The sequence below is a fragment of the Bubalus bubalis genome, chromosome 10 (assembly GCF_019923935.1).
Source record: "Bubalus bubalis isolate 160015118507 breed Murrah chromosome 10, NDDB_SH_1, whole genome shotgun sequence".
Classification (NCBI taxonomy): Eukaryota; Metazoa; Chordata; class Mammalia; order Artiodactyla; family Bovidae; genus Bubalus; species Bubalus bubalis.
The window spans coordinates 14,849,389-14,868,531 of NC_059166.1; the positions used below are offsets into that span (position 1 = coordinate 14,849,389).

Sequence of the window (19,143 nt, forward strand, 5' to 3'; positions counted from 1 at the left end):
ATTAGCCAGGAACTGGAATTTTCTAGATATCCATCTAGAGGGACAAATTATCCCTGCCTTCCTGCAGTTTGCCTTCTTAAATCTGTAAACATTTGTAGGCATTTATGTATCATTATTCTATTCACAAAAAAATTTTCATGTGTTTTACTGACATAATAATAGTATGATAGTTTTATCACCTGATGCAGTATAACCTTAGCTCCTTCTCTAACTTAAGTGTCCTCAACTATTAAATCATGTCCATATTAACTGCCTTTTAGGGCTTTGTGTAGATAAAATGAGTTAAAATGTGTCAAATACTTTGCAAAGTATCTGAAACATAGTAAATACTCAGCATGTTTTATTACTATGTTGCTGTTAATAGTAGTACTTATGATACTAGATACAGCATCTGAAACCAGTGAAAAAGTTAAATATTTGTCTAAGTTTATCTGCTGCTAAGTCGCTTCAGTCGTGTCCGACTCTGTGTGACCCCATGGATGGCAGTTCATTGGGGTTACCCCCGTCCCTGGGATTCTCCAGGCAAGAACACTGGAGTGGGTTGCCATTTCCTTCTCCAATGCATGGAAGTGAAAAGTGAAAGTGAAGTCACTCAGTTGTGTCCGACTCTTAGTGACCCCATGGACTGCAGCCTACCAGGCTCCTCCGTCCATGGGATTTTCCAGGCAAGAGTACTGGAGTGGGTTGCGGTTGCCCCAAGTTTATCTAACCATCGAGAATTAAAACCAGGATTTGACTCAGATTATTTGTGTATTTTATATTGTTAGGGTGATGGCAAGGGAGATGGAGAAGAGAAAACCTAGTCAAGGTATATTTGGAAGGCAAAATCAGTAGGGGAGCACTTGTTGATTGTTTGGATCTGGGGAACATGGGAAAGGGGGACAACTGAGGAACTCCAGGGTTGGGGGGAGGGTGGGCACTGGCCAACAGTGAGGACAGGTGGGAGCAGTGCTCTTGACCATTGGGCAGGACTGGGTTGCTGGCAGGACCACTGCTGGGGCAACCCTATCAGGTAGAATGAAGATACTCAGGTGAATAATCTCAAATCTGTGGCTTAGAAAAATGACCTACATTGGATCATTGCATCTGTATCCCTTGCGTTGTATAGTACACAGAGAGGAAGGAACATTTCCCTTGGAATCTGAAAACCTGGCATTGATTATTTGAGTACTTTATCTTGAATGCAAGATCTGATTGCATGTATGTGTACACAGTGTATGTCTAAAATCAGCGAAACTGGAATGCAACTTATAGAAACTTGTTTCATTATTCTAAAATTCCTCTTGCATAAAAGAACGCAGTGAGTTTTAACAGCTTTCTAGTCTATTGGCCATGACTGAGGTGGGTTAAAAGTGCAAATGAATATATCGCTAGGGCCCATGTTTCCCTTTTTCAAATTGCATTCACTGTGTCTTTGGTACTTTTAAATAGTTCCTGGTAATCACAGACACAGTAAAAGATGAACTAAGTGAATACTCTGCAACTTATTTTGGGTAGAGGACCAAGAGAAGAACAAGTCATCTTGAAATTCTGTTTCAATCATGTTCTCTATTTTTCTTCTGCCGAGTTTCTACTTGTTGGTGGCCAGCTCACAAATAAACACTGGTGTTTCAAAATGTTTGTGCTCCAATTTAATTGGGAGAAAGACTTCCAATGTTAATGTAATTAAAAGTCAAGTTGTGTGTGCGTGCTTAGCCTCTAAGTCATGTCTAACTCTGAGACCCCATGGACTATAGCTCCTCAGTCCATGGAATTTTCCAGGCAAGAATAATGGAGTGGGTTGCTGTTTCCTTCTCCAGAGGATCTTCCCGATTTGAGGATCGAGTCCACATCCCCTTAATTGGCAGGCAGATTCTTTACCATTGAGCCACATGGGAAGCCAAAGGACCAGTCTCGAGTCATTTTATTTTACTTTGCACTGAGCACCTGATACACTATCGCCGTTCAGTGCTTATTGGAGCTGTAGCCTTGATTTCCCAGTTAACTTTTGAGCATTAGCTTTTGCAAAACTGCTAATATTACCTTATACCCAACAAACAATCTGGAAGAATGGGTAGGTGTTATGTAGATATATGTTATCTACAAGTAATCACAAGTTATTTATCACCTCTTCTATATTTTAAAAGCTTTTTTGTGGACTTAAACCAAAATACATTTTCTGGACACTTTTATAATTGAATATTTCAAGGTATTTAAAAAGGAGCAATATGAAAGAATTTCTTATTAAATGATCAGGGCAGTACAAATGCTTTTAAAATTCGAGACTTTCTTTGGACCTGTTTCTTAAACAGCTAGAAGGCTGCCTTTTCATGCTCTCCAAGTAATTCCAGTAACTGTAGGAAAACAATTGTGATGTCTATTATATGTGCAGTATATAGATACCTTAATTACCTGCTATATCCCAATTGTAGGGCTTCCCAGGTGGCTCTGTGGTACAGAATCCCCCTACCAATGCAGGAGATGCAGGAGACCATGTTTGATCCTTGGTTCAGGAAGATCCCTTGGTGTAGGAAATGGCAACCCATTCCAGTATTCTTGTCTGGAAAATTCCATGGAAAAACAGATTTGCAGGCTATAGTCCATGTGGCCACAAAGAGTTGAACATGACTGAGCAACTGAACACATATCACAAGTGTGGTATTAAGAAATGGTTAAAGCCTTTGGATTTTTATTTTTAATAAAATATGAACATCCATGTGGCTATAAGCACCTCTTAAAATATTTTATTTTTGTAAATAATTATTTTGTATTATAACACAAATTATTTTTCAATCTTAAATAGAATATGTTTATGATCAAACTATTCTATCCAGACAATTTGTTGTTGATTAGTCACTAATTCATGTCTGACTCTTTTCGACACCATCAACTGTAGCCCTCCAGGCTTCTTTGTCTGCAGCATTCCCCAGGCAAGAATACTGGAGTGGGTTGCCATTTCCTTCTCATAAAGTCTTTTATTTAGCGACTTCCTTGGTGGTCCAGTGAACAAGACTCCAGACTCCCAGTGTAGCAGGCATGGGTTCAGGGAACTAACATCCCACATACCACATAGCATGGCCAAAAAATAAATAAATAAGATAAAATAAAGTCTTTTATTTAGTAACCTTTAAATCAGTCCTGTTCTCTGCTTTACTGTCTTCTTGGCTAATCTCTTCTAGTAATTATTGCAGCTTTCAGAAATGTGAACTTTCTTCTCTGTTACCTGGAGGAGAATATGTTAGCAAGACAGAAAATATGCTCTTAAAAATGTGAAATTGATGTACAGATAATACAAACACCCTCTTCATTTCTTAACTCATGTTATTTGTACTTATCTTCTCATTTAGAGTAACTGAACTAATATTTTTCTAAATGCATGTAGATAACAGGAACTTGATTTCTTTTGAATCTGTTCAAGTGAATGAGACCATCTCTTCTTGTGCATGCAAACAGATAACTATGTCATGGTTCTAATGGCCCATGTGACCTGGCCCTCAACACAGCTGAATGACAGAAGCATTACCATAACTTATAAGCACAACCCTTGTTTCTGGCAGCATTTCTTCAGTGCTTTTGTTACAGTTTCTCATTTAGTCTGCAGCTAGGCTTGCAGATAGGTTTGAGTGTTGGTTTGGGCTTCCCTGATAGCTCATCTGCCTTCAATGCATGAGACCCCGGTTCAATTCCTGGGTCAGGAAGATCTGCTGGGGAGGGGATAGGCTGCCCACTTCAGTATTCTTGGACTTCCATTGTGACTCAGCTAGTAAAGAATCTGCCAGCAATGCGGGAAACCTGGGTTCAATCCCTGGGTTGGGAAGATCCCCTGAAGAAGGGAAAGGTTACCCACTCCAGTATTCTGGCCTGGAGAATTCCATGGACTATATAGTCCATGGAGTTACAAAGAATCAGACACTGAGTGACTTTCACTTTGGGATAATTATTGCCTCTTAGGGGTGGGGGAGCCTGGTGGGCTGCCGTCTATGGGGTTGCACAGAGTCAGACTTAGCAGGATAGTATAGCTTTTCTCTAAATCTCATGTTCAGTTTCTTTACTTTTCTTTCTTTTTTTTTTTAAAAACTGCATAATTCATCTACTAATTTGCTTTAGCCTTGCATTTTGTATTATAATGCTTCCATATTTCCTTAAAGACTTTCTTCCTTGATGTGATTATCATTCTCCTGAGACAGAATTCTTGCATCTTGGTGACATATGCACATGCTATCAGTTCCCAGTGGAGAAAATGTGATGAGCTGAACTTCACACTATGATGAGCAACCAGACCATCAGAGACATTTTTAACTAATAAAAAATAGAACATATCTGTTGATATTTCAGGAGAAAAATGTAAAAATTTATAATTCATATTTTGTTCCAGGTTATTATTCCTTTTAGAACTGAGTGTCAAATTTCTGATAGTTACCTCCTTTCTGTACAAAGTTAACTCAAGATAAGCATATTTGGTCATTTAAATGAGTAATGTTTATGAATAGGCTTAGCTAAGAGCTTTTTGTGTTGTCTTTTCATATGTCTTTGGCCACTGTAAATAATGCATATTTTCTAAACTTTTGGATGGCTTTTAATAGGCTTGTGCAAATTCTTTGAAAATAGGAGGAAGAAGGAAGTGAGGGCAGAGAGGGAAGGAGAGGAAAAAGGAAAAAAGGGATCATAATTATTCTTAAGAATAATATTTTTCCCCAAAACAAGAAAACATCTACATGTAGAAGTCTTTAGTGCAATGCTTCTGCTGCCATATTTCTGTTTAAATGTGCTCACTTATTACAGAAATAACAAGATTAAAGTTACCAGTATTGTTTTTTATTTGTAAACTTTGTCTCCTTCATCTGTGTTGAGTTGGAAATGGTTTGTAAAATTCTTCAAAAGTCAGTTTTAGCACTTGTATAAATTGTTACCAGTTCCTTTTATCTTCCCATAAGATAATATTGTTTCTTCTGGAAACAATTCAATTCCTACAGCTATATATTATTTCTGAGAATGTGTGTTATATTTATAACCATTTTAAGTTTCCCATTACTCATATTAAGTCTTCCTATTGCTTTCCTCCTTAGAATGATCTGAAGGTGCTAGTTACATCACTGGCTGACCACAAATACATCATTCTGCAGAAGCTGGCGAAAATGTTTGAACAACCTGTGGCAGAGCAAATAGAGGTATTTACGGCTGCAGCTTTTTCCATAAGAGCAAGCGCAATGAGTATATCTGGTTTACTATGAAATCCCATACAGCTGATGGAATATGATGACTTACTGTAGCGTTTTTTGTTTGTCATTGGTGTTGTTTTTAAGTGCCAGGTTTACATCAGATTACACTGACTCTGCTACTTACTTCTGTGCAGCCAGGAAATGTGAGAGAGGAAAAGGTGTCAGTGACAGATGCTGACCTGAAGGCGTGTGAGACTAGACGTGAACCTCAATGACTTATGATAGGCAGTCAGACCATCCTGGTAGTGGTACAGATGAAGCGCTGTGGATGTTTAGAAGATGGGTGGATTACCTCCAGCCAGCCGTAGGATCAAGGAGAAATTTTGTAAAGGGAAATTCGAACTGGACTTAGACGTTTGGATACACAGAGATTGGGAAGAAAGATAGTCTAGCAAAGAGCAGAAGAACAGAGGCATAAATGTTAGATCATTCAGGACACTTTGGGAGGAAAGCAAGTAATCCTGTTTGGCTGACTTAGTGAACCAAAGTGACTGAGGGGAAGTAAGGATGGGAAGAGAAAATCTGAGGCAACCTGTGGAGCCTATTGAATGTCAGAGAATTGGGCCTTGTTCCACGAATGAATGGTGAGCTTTATTGATTTCCTGCTTCATTGGTTAAAACAATAGGCACATACCATAATGTATGTATATTTACTTATTTATAAATTATAAGTGGGTAGTGTGTCATAAAGTATACATGCAAATGATCATTTAAAATGCATGTGGTTGAATATAAATGAAAGACATAGTGTTTCTCTCTCACAGACCTTCTTATTCATTTCTGAGTACTTACACCCACCTCAGAGACCACTGGCAGCGGAAAGTCACTTGGGATGTTCATAGGGTGAGGATGAGTGGCAGTGTTACCTCCTGCTTCCAGGTGGTTGGCATGGCAACTCCAGGGTCAGGAAGCAGGGTATCCTCCTGAGGCCTCCCATAGCTGCTCTGAGGAGAAGGAATAAGAATTCAAACTGTCATAGTGGCAGTGAAAATGGGGAGGAGACAAGAAATGGCAAGGATGCCACAAAGAATATCCCATTTCACAAGCTAAGTCATTATGAAAACGTGTGTTTTAATAGAATGGCATACCTTAATTTTAGCAGACTGCTAATGGTTCTATGGGTAGGCCCTAAGAAATCCCCTGAAATAGAAATCACCATTTGTTCAATTAAATAATCAAGAAATATATTTTTTGGAATTTACATTGGTTATATCTGTCAATAGTTAGTAAAAGTGTTAATTGTGATCATACTATCATAAATACATACCATAGAAATCACCCCAAATATTTCTCTATAGGAGATCTCTCTTTTTCTCTTTCACCATTTAAAATAATTTGCAAAATTATATCTGAATATGTATCTTTCTTTACCATAATTTCACCTGTTTTTCTTTTTAAAGAGAGCCCTCATTTTTCCCAAATTGAAAAATAATTCGTTCATATCGTATCTCCTACTTGCTGCTGCTGCTGCTGCTAAGTCGCTTCAGTCATGTCCGACACTGTGCGACCCCATAGACGGCAGCCCACCAGGCTTCCCCATCCCTGGGAACACTGGAGTAGGTTGCCATTTCCTTCTTCAATGCATGATAGTGAAAAGTGAAAGTGAAGTCGCTCAGTCATGTCCGACTCTTAGCAACCCCATGGACTGCAGCCCACCAGGCTCATCCGTCCATGGATTTTCCAGGCAAGAGTGCTGGAGTGGGATGCCAATGCCTTCTCCATCTCCTACTTGAAAGGACCTTAATTTTTATGTTTTGGCTTGTAATGTTAGCTGATGTAAAAAAAAATTTGAGCAGCCCAAAGAATGCTTTGTTTTGAATTTCTAATGTGAAATTTAGGTTAGGTATTATTACAAGTAACACCTGTACTATTGGCCAACATAACCAATGTCAATTTCAAAGATAAAAAATTACTCAGTTATTTCATTGAATAAATGGATTATTATTATAAAACTGTAAAAAGTGCTAATTCCATTTCTACCCTCCTTGAGTTGAGGAGGTAACAGTGGCAGAAGGCAAGGGGATATGTTCGTATTCTGAGTCATGTCATTCCAACCTAGAACAGACCTGTGTCTGAACCCTGGTGCAAAGCTGTCTCCTGGGATCTCCCTTTTACTGTCGTTCTGAGAATCCCCTTCACCTCTCCCTTCTGTTGGGTCTTGTCTTCCCTGAGTCCAAACCACGTCTTTCTTCTTATTGTCTTGCTTCCTTGTTTTATCAGCGTACATCCTTGCTAAGAATGGATGCATGCTAGATATATTTTTCAATTTTTCCATGTCTCAAAGTGTTCTAGTACTGTACTCACATTCTATTGATTACTTGGCTCTTTATAGAATTCTTGGTGGACTCTTTAGAGTTTTGAGGCTTCTCCTGTATTGTTTCCTAGCTTCCAGTGTTGGCTTGAGGAATGTAAAATTGTTCTGATTCCCAAAGGTCTCAGTGTTCTGAAATTTCATGATGACATGCCTTGGAGAGAGTCTGTTGTATCCTCTGGGCTGAGAACTCAGTGGACTCTTTTGATGTGGCAACTTCATCCTTCCATTCTGAAACATTTTATGAGCATATTGAAATATTTTGCATCCTTCTGTTTTATCTGTCTCCCTTTCTCAAAATCCTTTTAGGCACACGTTGGATGTTGTGGTCCAGTCTTCTAACTTTCTTATCAAGGGACGTTTCTCTCTTTGTTTTTTGTTCTGCTTTCGGAAGACTTTCTCGGTTTCAGCTCCAAACTTTTCTATTGACTTTTTCATTTCTACTCTCATGCATTTAATCTTCCTAGAGCTCTTTTTGGTTCTCCAAATGATGTGTTCTTTGGTAGTAGTATCTTATTATTTTTTAAATCGATGCATTGTCTTCTGTAATCTCTCTAGGTAAATTAATGATTTGGGAGTTGAAGATACTTTAGGAGACTTTAAGGTTTTTGTTTGTTTGTTCGTTTTTCCTGCATAATCTATTTCCCTCAAGGTTGCTTTTATTTGTTTGCTTATTTTAGTTTCTATCTTTCATGTTAGAGCCTTTTCTAGGATTCATGGACATGCTGTCTCTTCACATTTAGGATGAGGGAGTAATCAGCTCACGAATGGGAGCTTCATGAATGGATGGGGCTTGACGATTTTGAGATTTATTGAAGGATGATCTATGTGGGCCATTTGTTGTCGAATACTTGTCTCAGTTTTTTTTCAGATCTTTTCATTTTCTCCCACCCACCTTCTTCTGTCTGGAAAATAGAGACAAGGCTTCAGCACTTTAGGAGATGCAGGAGATCCACTTTCACTTTCATCAAGAGGCTTTTTAGTTCCTCTTCACTTTCTGCCATAAGGCTGGTGTCATCTGCCTATCTGAGGTTATTGATATTTCTCCTGGCAATCTTGATTCCAGCTTGTGTTTCTTCCAGTCCAGCGATTCTCATGATGTACTCTGCATATAAGTTAAATAAGCAGAGACAATATACAGCCTTGATGTACTCCTTTTCCTATTTGGAACCAAGTGAAAGTAGAGAGTGAAAAAGTTGGCTTAAAGCTCAACATTCAGAAAACGAAGATCATGGCATCTGATCCCATCACTTCATGGGAAATAGATGGGGAAACAATGGAAACAGTATCAGACTTTATTTTTTTGGGTTCCAAAATCACTGCAGATGGTGACTGCAGCCATGAAATTAAAAGACATTCCTTGGAAGGAAAGTTATAACCAACCTAGATAGCATATTCAAAAGCAGAGACATTACTTTGCCAACAAAGGTCCATCTAGTCAAGGCTATGGTTTTTCCTGTGGTCATGTATGGATGTGAGAGTTGGACTGTGAAGAAGGCTGAGCACCGAAGAATTGATGCTTTTGAAATGTGGTGTTGGAGAAGACTCTTGAGAGTCCCTTGGACTGCAAGGAGATCCAACCAGTCCATTCTGAAGGAGATCAGTCCTGGATGTTCTTTGGAAGGAATGATGCTAAAGCTGAAACTCCAGTACTTTGGCCACCTCATGCGAAGAGTTGACTCATTGGAAAAGACTCTGATGCTGGGAGGGATTGGGGGCAGGAGGAGAAGGGGACGACAGAGGATGAGATGGCTGGATGGCATCACTGACTCGATGGACGTGAGTCTGAGTGAACTCCAGGAGTTGGTGATGGACAGGGAGGCCTGACGTGCTGCGATTCACGGGGTCGCAAAGAGTCGGACACGACTGAGCGACTGAAGTGAACTGAACTGAGGAGATCCACATTTAGCGATCATTGGGCATTTGGTCACTTTATCCCCTTGTTTGCAGTCAAGGACTCAAGCCTCTGGTGCCCCTCAGTCCAAAGACTATCTGTCTTATTGGGTTGGCCAAAAAGTGGATTGTAATGGAAATACCTGAACAAACTTTTCGAGCAATCCAATACCTTCCTCAGAAAATGGAAAGATCCAATGCGAAGTGAGGAAGAGGGTCTGAGAATCTGAATATTCTTCAAGCATCTTTCCACCAACCCTCGAATTATAGTTAGTACTCATCCTGCATTTCCCAGAGTTCCTAAGATTCCTTTTGCTTTAATCTGGTAATGAAGAACCCCTGCCAGCTTAGAATTCAGCTTTCTCAGATTCCCTGTCAATTCCTGTGTATCCTTCTGATTTTCAGCTTGCAAAGTTTTGTTGGTATCATCTTCTTTCCTGTTTCCTTGCTCTTGTAGATTTATTGGGGGGAAACACACCAGAAAACAAGCAAACAAAATATTGGCGACCCAGGAGATAGAAAATAGGACACATGTGTTTTATCTGCCATCTGGAGTCCCTGTTCTTCTCCTCCTTCAAAGGCAGCTGAGGTTGCTTGTCTTCCAAAAGCCTTCCCTGGCTGTTCCAGAATTCACTGCCTGCTCCCAAGTCCTCTCACAGGGAGGAGCGGAAGCAAGTTTAGTACCTAACTGTATTCAGCCTTGTTTCATTTTCTTCTCTTTACTCCAGCTTCCTAAGCAGACTGGAAGCTCCTTGAAGGCCAGGTTGAGGTCTTGTCCTGCTTCAGTAGACCTCACTCTGGGAAGACAAGGCTCAGCTCTAGTGGTCACCTTCATGCTTTATTGCTTGTCCTTCTGCTTTACAATGAGAAAGCTCTCCCTGACCATGCTGTAATGTACTTTCCCTTTCCTCGCTGAATCTCTCTCCAAAGATGCTCAAAACTGCATTTCAGAAAAGCAGAACGTGATCCCCTAGAACATCTTAGGCAAATGCCCTTTTCTAACTTTGTCTTAAAATCATGCTGCTTTTTCAGGTTGCTGTTCACCATTTCCCTTATTTCTTCAAGGAAGCCATTGTTCTCCCAACCCTCCACATTAAGCCTTTCCAACCTCCTTACCTTTAAAACATCTGATCTGTATGTAGTATAACAAAGGGCTTTCTTCCCTTTTCTAGATAATAGAGGAACATTGTTTTTATGTTACATGGGAAATGTTTTAGGTGCCAAAGGGAGGAACAAGTAAGAAGCCACGATAATCATATTATGCATGGGAAATTGTTTATGGGAGTTTTAATGACAAGTCATAAATCCTCCATAGGCAATACAGCAGGCTGAAGATGGACTAAAGGAATTAGATGCGGGAATCATTGAGTTAAAAAGGCGTGCTGATAAATTGCAGATTGAGCAGCCTTCCATGCAAGAACTCTCCAAACTCCAGGTACAGTTTTCCACTAATGGCATTCAGCTTCAGTGGTACATCCTAATTGGAAGTCAAGAAAAAATAAAAATTATTTTCTCCATTTTCGTCAGGTTTTCTGTAAAGTTCATGTCATTTAGGCCCTAATTTTTTCCCAAGTAACTCTTAGAACATTTTCTAAAACATTTATCATAAATATTTAGTACAATAAAATAAATGGACACATTTTTAGATTTACTGAAGGGTAGTCTGTGTGGGCTATTTGTTGGAGAACTTTGTGTCAAATCTTTAGGTCTTGTCTTGTATTTTTCTTATAGTCTTATGCTTCTAAAATTTTTTTGTGTTATTATTATTCTGATGGTTAAGCACTTTGGTATAATTTATTTGTGGCCTATTGCTTTCTACTCCAGAAAATTTATTAATTGGCAATCTTATTAGGTATCTAGAAAACCCTGTATTGTACTGTAGCCAAAAACAGGTTTTAAGGAAAAAATACTTAAGCTGATACCTTTTAGAACGTGTATTTTCTCAAGTGTTCAAAATTATAGTTTATATTTCATACATGGTTGAATGGAAAAGAGACATTGTTTCAATTCCAGAACAACAAAAAATTAAGCTAGAAGGTAGCTGAAATCCAAACCAACTTCCCCAGCATCTTCCAGGAGAAGAGAATAACACTTTGAATTGGTGTTTTTAAATCTGGCACCTAGGCAGATAGCTGGTATCAGATTGGCAGGAAGATAATGAGATAGTAAAGCCAACAAACTGTAGCATCTGCTAACACAGATAATTTATATTAAGAAAAAAATGTGCATGTATTAGTTTTTCTTCACTCTTGAGTCCAATACAGGGTCACAGATTCTTTTGAGAAAATAAAACACCTCTTATTTTAAAAGAACATTTTTATTTCAACTGTCTCATTCCATTATCTAAGATTTCATAATGTGATGAGCCCACGGCCCCCACTCTGTCCTTTTGAGATAGTTTTCCAACAGCACTCAAATGTCAGGTGTAAGAGTCAAGCGTCATAGCAGTAAATAGGCATTAAAGTTGAACTTTTCCAGATTGAGCCATTTTGGCCTACTCAACTTTAATATGATACATTAATCAGGTCCATATGGCTCAAATAAATTTTGTTTTTGGTGTATCATCGTCCGCTAAAATGTCTTTCCAGTTAAATAGTTATTTATTTACTCCACCACATTTGGCAAAAAAACCCCACCAGAAAACATTGCCTTTTTAAGTTTTAAAGTCTTTCTGCTCACTTGAAACTGATGTTTCTGTAGCTCTTTATTTAAGGAATAGTCTCAGATCTGATTATTACTTAAGCAGACCCAATGTTAAGGATACTCTATTCAGTTACTTCAAAATTAGAAAATTTGAGAGCGTGACTAAAAATTAGAACTGCATTCTCCATGACATGTCCCTTAGCTGCAAGAACAGCTTTTCAGCATTTTAAACCTCCATCAATTATTGACATTCTGTGAGGACCGGTGTCAGACGTACCCCATGTAGAGTGAGTTTGAATTGAACATGAGTTTTATCTGTTTCTTAGGACATGTATGATGAACTCATGATGACTATTGGCTCCCGGCGGAGCGGGCTGAACCAGAATCTTGCCCTCAAGAGTCAGTACGAAAGAGCCTTGCAGGATCTGGCCGACCTACTGGAAACAGGACGAGAGAAGACAGCAGGAGACAAGAAAATTATTGTGTCTTCCAAAGAGGAAATCCAACAACTACTTGATAAACATAAGGTTATATTAAAAAAAAAAAAAAACAAACCCAGAAAATATCCTTAAATGTGTGCTCTTCTGGTTGCCATAGTCCTCATGAGTTTCCTCCTGGGGACAACAAGTGCTGTTACTATATAACCAAACTTGGTAGCCCTGAGATTGTTCCACCAGTATGTACGATAACCAATCTCAGGTTAGACCCTGTTCCCTTCATAAAAGATGCTTAGTATGCGTGTGTGCCGTCATGTCCAACACTTTGTGACCCCATGGACCATAGACTGTCAGGCTCCTCTGTCCATGGAATGCCTGTTTAATTCAGAAACACAACTTGCATTATTAGTAACATTACAAAAATAAAGGTTTTGCCACTTCAAAGACTCAACTTCCCAGACAGTGGAAATTTCTCATAGGGAAACTTTTAAAATTCCCTTGAATTATAGATGGTTAACATTCTACCTTTATGTAGCTCTTTGGTGACTTATAAAGGTAGATTTAGGTTTGGGGTTGGGGGCAGAGAACTTCACTTCGTGCTATTTTTCCCAGAGGTTTTTGTCCAAAACTTTGTGATTTATTAAAGCCTTATCATTTGGCTTTGAAAGCAGTGCTTTAAAGTCAGCAGCTGGTTTTTCTCAAATCTTTGACCATAGCAATAAAATATCATCCTGAGTTATTCCAGAGGGGAAATTGGGATCAATGAGTATAAATAACAAAGAAATAAAGCTCAATAGATGAAGAACTCTAAAAGGATAGGCTGCCATTAAACGGATAGCCCTCCTGGCCAGAAGTCCGTCCAAGGCTGTCGGGGGAGACGGAGTTGTGAAACAAGTATCAGCTTTCTGCGAATGTTGGGCTAAGTGACCTCCAGGTTCTCTTCCAACTTGGAGATTCTATGATATCATAACTGTCCGTTAAAAATAATGGTTCTAGTTCCTCTTGACCAGATCATTTTCTGAGGGAGAGCTCTGCGTGAGTGGCTTAGAGTCTGAAAATGGGAAATTAAAACTACCTACCTCTTAGGGCTGTGATAAGGATTCAACAAGTTACTCAATGGAGTGTTTATATTGTTTAGCACATAGTACACACTCAGTGTTAGCTGATGTTTTTAATTCCCAGTCGTAGTTCCATCCTTGGTGCTGGGAACAGGAAATGGGATAGCCCTCTCCTATCCTCTGGGGGAGCTTCCCAGGTGGCACTCGTAAAGAACCCGCCTGCCAATACAGGAGACATAAAAGATGAGAGTTTGATCCCTGGGTCGGGAAGATCCCCTGGAGGAGGGCATGGAAATCCACTCCAGTGTTCTTGCCTGGAGAATCCGATGGACAGAGGAGCCTGGTGGGCTATGGTCCATAGGGTCACAAAGAGTCGGACACAACTGAAGTAACTTAGCACACATCTTCTGGGGACATTTCCGTATAGAAAGTAACATTTTGAAATGCATTTGTAGGGCTGTGCCGGAGAAGGCAATGGCAACCCACTCCATACGCTTGCCTGGAAAATCCCATGGATGGAGGAGCCTGGTAGGCTGCAGTCCATGGGGTCGCTAAGAGTCAGACATGACTGAGTGACTTCACTTTCACTTTTCACTTTCCTGCATTGCAGAAGGCAATGGCAACCCACTCCAGTGTTCTTGCCTGGAGAATCCCAGGGACGGCAGAGCCTGGTGGGCTGCCGTCTACAGGGTCACTAGAGTCGGACACGACTGAAGTGACTTAGCAGCAGCAGCAGCAGCAGCAAGGCCTACAGTTCTACTGGGTGTAGGCATTTTATGAGGGAAATTTAAATATATTGATGCCAATCAGTGTGTGTCCAGTTAAGCTTGGCATTGAGTATAAAGTACAACAAATGTTCTGAGAATTCAAAAGAACAGAGCTCCAGCCCCACCCTGGAGAAAGGAAAGTCATGACATTGTCAGGGGTGGGCATTGCAGGAAGCAGAGCGTGAGCAGAGGCTGAAGGTGGGGGATAGGCACTGATGTGTCCCAGGGCCAAGGGAGGCCGGTCTGTGTGGTGGCAGAAGCGAGTGTCCACCCAGGTGGTACGGGGATTATGAGCTGAGAGGGCAGATGAGTTTTTAGCAGCTGCTCATGTGTAATGGGTTCTGTTTGGGGGCCAGAGTACCTGCAGCTCAGCATTGTGTAGGTGCTTTGAGTGAGGGGCCAGGAGAGGCCAGTCAGGAGACTAGAGCTCCCCGGTCCCTGCACAAGGCTGTGGGTGCCTGGGTGAGTGGAGGCCAGCAGGGGAGGACCACTGTTGCCCAGGGATTGGCTGAGCTCCAGCAGCTACCGGGTTTGAAGCGGTTTTTATCGTTAGGTAGTAAACGCATGAGTTGCTGACCCCTTTCTATCTGAAAAATTGCAGGAATACTTTCAGGGTCTGGAATCTCACATGATCTTGACCGAAACCCTCTTCAGAAAGATCATCAGCTTTGCAGTCCCACGGGAAACTCAGTTCCACACAGACCTGATGGCGCAGGCTTCCGCCGTGCTCAAAGGGGCTCACAAGAGGGGTGTGGAGCTGGAGTACATCCTCGAGGTGAGACTCCCCCCTTCAGCACGCTCCGGCTGCATGGCCGACCCGGCAGGCGAGACGTCCTCATTCCTGCGATTTGTCTCTTATGACCCGGAGACATCACAGACTGGGCATCATATGTTGTGTGTGCCCCTCATGCTTCCTGTTTACATTTAGGTAAAGCCTGTGCCTTTCTGTAAGTTCAGTCAGAAGAAGACTGATTCCAGAATGGGCACGGTGATATTTACAGTCTTGAAAGACTTGCCTTTGATATAAATTATTGAAGAAGACTTCACATGATTAAAAACATTTTTTTTCCAGTTTTAAATAAAAAAATAATTTTAGAATAAGTGATTTGAAATTTCTTCTTAATAGACTGTCTACACTGTATATTCATATTTCTTAACTGTCTGTGTCAGTTTTTTCTCTGCACACCTGAAGTATTTAGTTCACTTACTCTGGGAAGTTAACAAGCTTGTTCCTTTCACTTAAGTCATTGGTTTATCCTCACTGCAGGGAAGGATGAAACCGTGCATTTCAGATGTCCACTGTGTTCAGATGTGCTGCATATATTATTCTATTTAAGCCTCACAATGGACAAGACTGTTAGTATCATCGCCATTTCTTTTAATGTTGAAAGTGAGGTTCAGAGACGTGCAGTAATTTGCCCAGGTCTTACAGCTGCTTAGCTGCAGATGTGAGAACCGTGCACGATGCTTTGCAGGGTGACTTTCTGATGACTTCCTTCAAAGCCATTTTTTGCTTCCCAGAGCAAAGCCCCAGTGCAGGCACCTCTGACATGTCTTTAAAGGACTCTGTCAGGTGTGTGGGTGCACTCAGAAGGGATGCTGTTCCTTAATGAGGGTCTTCAGCTCACACACTGATGTCATGTTTCTAGACATGGTCCCAACTGGAGAAGGAGCACTGGGAGCTTAGCCGGCAGCTGGAGGTGGTGGAGAGCAGCACCCCAAGCGTGGGTTTGGTGGAGGAGAGCGAAGACAGGCTTATCGACCGGATCGCACTCTACCAGGTCAGCGTCCAGATGACAGCATGGTGTAAGAAGTTGCCACATCGCTTTTTGAAGCTTTCCCATGGTTTTAACAGATCTACTCAAACTTTCAATCCAATATTTTGTTAAGTACTTTCAGTGTTTGTTTCATAATAGAACATAAAAAGAGCTTTTTCTTTTTTTAAATGAGAGCCCCTTTTGGAAATGTAGCCTTCAGCAAGTGTTTTCCACTTGTTAGGCTGAAGTCTCACTGTCTTGAAATAATTACAGATGGTTGTTTTATGATAGAGAATCAAAAAGCCCCCCCACCCTTTTTTCTTATTTTTAATGAGAGAGAGCTCTTTTTGAAAATTCATCCTCCACCAAGCATTACTTTGTATTTTTTTGTTGGTGTTACACTATTCTTAAACTAATGATATGTCAATAGTTTTAAGTACCCCCAAAGTTATATACTTAGATATAGAAACATCATGAAGTAGAAACTTCAGTGTAAATAGTTGAAATCTGACTAATGGGTAAGGGGAACATTATGGAGAAATTATAATCTTTAGGGTGAAAAATTGCATTATCTGAACTTTGACCCAGTATTTTCAATCATTTTAGCATTTGAAATCCAGCCTTAATGAATACCAGCCCAAATTATATCAGGTAATAGATGATGGAAAACGACTTCTGATATCTGTTAGCTGTTCAGATCTGGAAAGCCAGCTAAATCAACTTGGAGAGCACTGGTTAAGTGATACCAACAAAGTGTCTAAGGAACTTCACAGATTGGAAACAATATTGAGACACTGGACCAGGTAATACTTCAGCAAATTTTTAAATTACTGCTGCAGTGTTTATAAGGCTGTTGGGCCTCCGAGTTGAAAAAGATGTGGTCCCTCAAGGAACATACCACAGAGTTTGGAAAAGAAAGGCAAACACAAAGCTTCCAATTGGATTCTTGCGTAATTGTATAAACATGTACTTAAAAAGGGGTGAGGGAGGCAAGCATTATGCAATACATCTAACCTTTGAGCTGTCATCTCCCCTGCCTATCGATGTACATGGGTGGTCACAGTAAATCTTAGAAGGAGAGAAGGAAGAGAGAGTGTGTTTTGAAAAGATAGAGTTTTCCTTGAGGGCAATAGAAGGTAGTCAAGAGAGGTGGAAGGTTGATTTTATATTACAAAATCCTTGTTTTTATGCCACCTTTATGTAAGAACTTTAACAATCATCTAATATTTTCTCAGTAGGTAGCCTCAGTGTGAAAGAGTAGGAGAAAGATATTTTTTTTATTTTCAGCTTAGAGATGGGAAAACTGAAACGGAGAGACTGACCTACTTAAGGTATGGATATGAAGAGAAGGGAATTTGAGAGTGTCAGCTCAGGGCATGATTCTCCCAAATCCTGACCTGTCTCCTTGTAAAATTAGCATTGGCGAATAACATAGGTTAGCACAAAGTCAGGATTGGATGTTTACTTAATAGGCTTATTATTATCCTTACAGATATCAAAGCGAATCTGCAGATCTAATCCACTGGTTACAGTCTGCAAAAGACAGGCTGGAATTTTGGACTCAACAATCTGTGACAGTCCCACAAGAACTGGAAATGGTCCGTGATCACCTGAATGGCTTTCTGGTAAGCTTAAGAATCTAAAGCATTTGATTCAGTTTTACTATTTTCAGGCCTTTAGGTAAAACCTGACTTAACACCAGTAAAAAAATCAGCTGTCAATGGATGTAGTTAGTAAATCAAGCTATAGAGAATTTGTCATTGTTAACTCTGTGTGTTCAGTAATTCTGCAAAATACTAAGCCTCCACATTGCCTCTTTAGAGTAGTGTCTAAGGGAGGTTGGCTTTCATTCAGGGGAAGGGTCTGTTGCTTTTATTTTCCTCAGAGTGCTTAATCACTACTCTCCTTCAAGATGGAAAGAAAAAACTTTATGTAATAAGTTAGCCTCTTTCCGTAAATGTAAGGTCTGGCTACTTCATCCTGATTTGACTGTTGGTACTTCTAGGAGTTTTCCAAAGAGGTGGATGCCAAGTCCACGCTAAAATCATCTGTTCTGAGCACTGGAAATCAGCTTCTTCGATTAAAGAAAGTGGACACAGCTGCCTTGCGTTCTGAGCTGTCCCACATTGATGGCCAGTGGAATGACCTGCTGACAAATATTCCAGCCGTACAGGAAAAGCTTCACCAGGTACAGAAATAATCATCAGTTGAATTGTTCATAACTGATGTAAGTGGTATTAGATGGAAAAGTACATGTATCTGCTTTTGCTCACAAATTTAAATCAGCTATGTCTTGGACACCCTGTCTTTTATGTCTTCCCTTATATTGCATGTTAATATTGCTATACATAAAATAGATAATCAAAAAGGACCTATGGTATAAGACAGGGAACCTCACTCAATATTCTGTAATGACCTGTATGGAAAAATCTAAAAAAGAGTGAACATGTTATCTGTATAACTGACTCTGCTTTTTAGCTGAAGGTAACACAACATTGTAAATCGATGTGCCCCATGCCCCCCAAAAAGAAGAGTAAATGATTCTACCAATGCCCAGTCTGTAAATTCCCTGTCTTCCAATGGCTTCTTTATTGTGCTGTGTGTGTTAGAATCCTTGTCTGTCCATGTTTAAATTATTTGTTTTCTCATAAATAAAATGAGGATGACTATGCCTCTCTCAAAAAGTAAGTAGTTACGAAGATTTAATAATAGTATATGTGAAAGTGAAAGTCGCTCAGTTGTGTCTGACTCTTTGCGACCCCATGGACTATACAGTCCATGGAATTCCTCCAGGCCAGAATACTGGAGTGGATAGCCGTTCCCTTCTTCAGGGATCGAACCCAGGTCTCCCGTACTGCAGGCGGATTCTTTACCAGCTGAGCCAGAAGGGAAGCCCAATAGTATATGTAAAAGACCTATAATCTTACCGACAATAGCGCTGACATGCAACAAATAGAATAAGGAAAAGTAAGCAGTTTCCTTATCTGGAAATATGCTTCTTAGCCCTGACCTCCCAGCTATTTTATCTGTATCTCTCTTTAAGATTCATCACTATGTAAAAGGGTGTGTTTCATATAAA

The 19,143-nt window shown here is 40.2% G+C and overlaps 1 protein-coding gene across 16 annotated transcripts in view; it reads left to right on the forward strand.

Moving 5' to 3' along the window:
- SYNE1 (spectrin repeat containing nuclear envelope protein 1) overlaps positions 1-19,143 on the forward strand; it is a 494,933-nt gene that overhangs the window by 353,071 nt on the left and 122,719 nt on the right. For all 16 annotated transcript variants that reach the window (XM_044924087.2, XM_044924084.2, XM_044924085.2 and 13 more), the window contains 8 exons: positions 5,046-5,147; positions 10,718-10,837; positions 12,372-12,572; positions 14,909-15,082; positions 15,957-16,088; positions 16,671-16,867; positions 17,557-17,689; positions 18,070-18,252. In XM_044924087.2, coding sequence (XP_044780022.2) covers positions 5,046-5,147; positions 10,718-10,837; positions 12,372-12,572; positions 14,909-15,082; positions 15,957-16,088; positions 16,671-16,867; positions 17,557-17,689; positions 18,070-18,252 — 1,242 coding nt within the window. The remainder of the gene's footprint in view (positions 1-5,045; positions 5,148-10,717; positions 10,838-12,371; positions 12,573-14,908; positions 15,083-15,956; positions 16,089-16,670; positions 16,868-17,556; positions 17,690-18,069; positions 18,253-19,143) is intronic.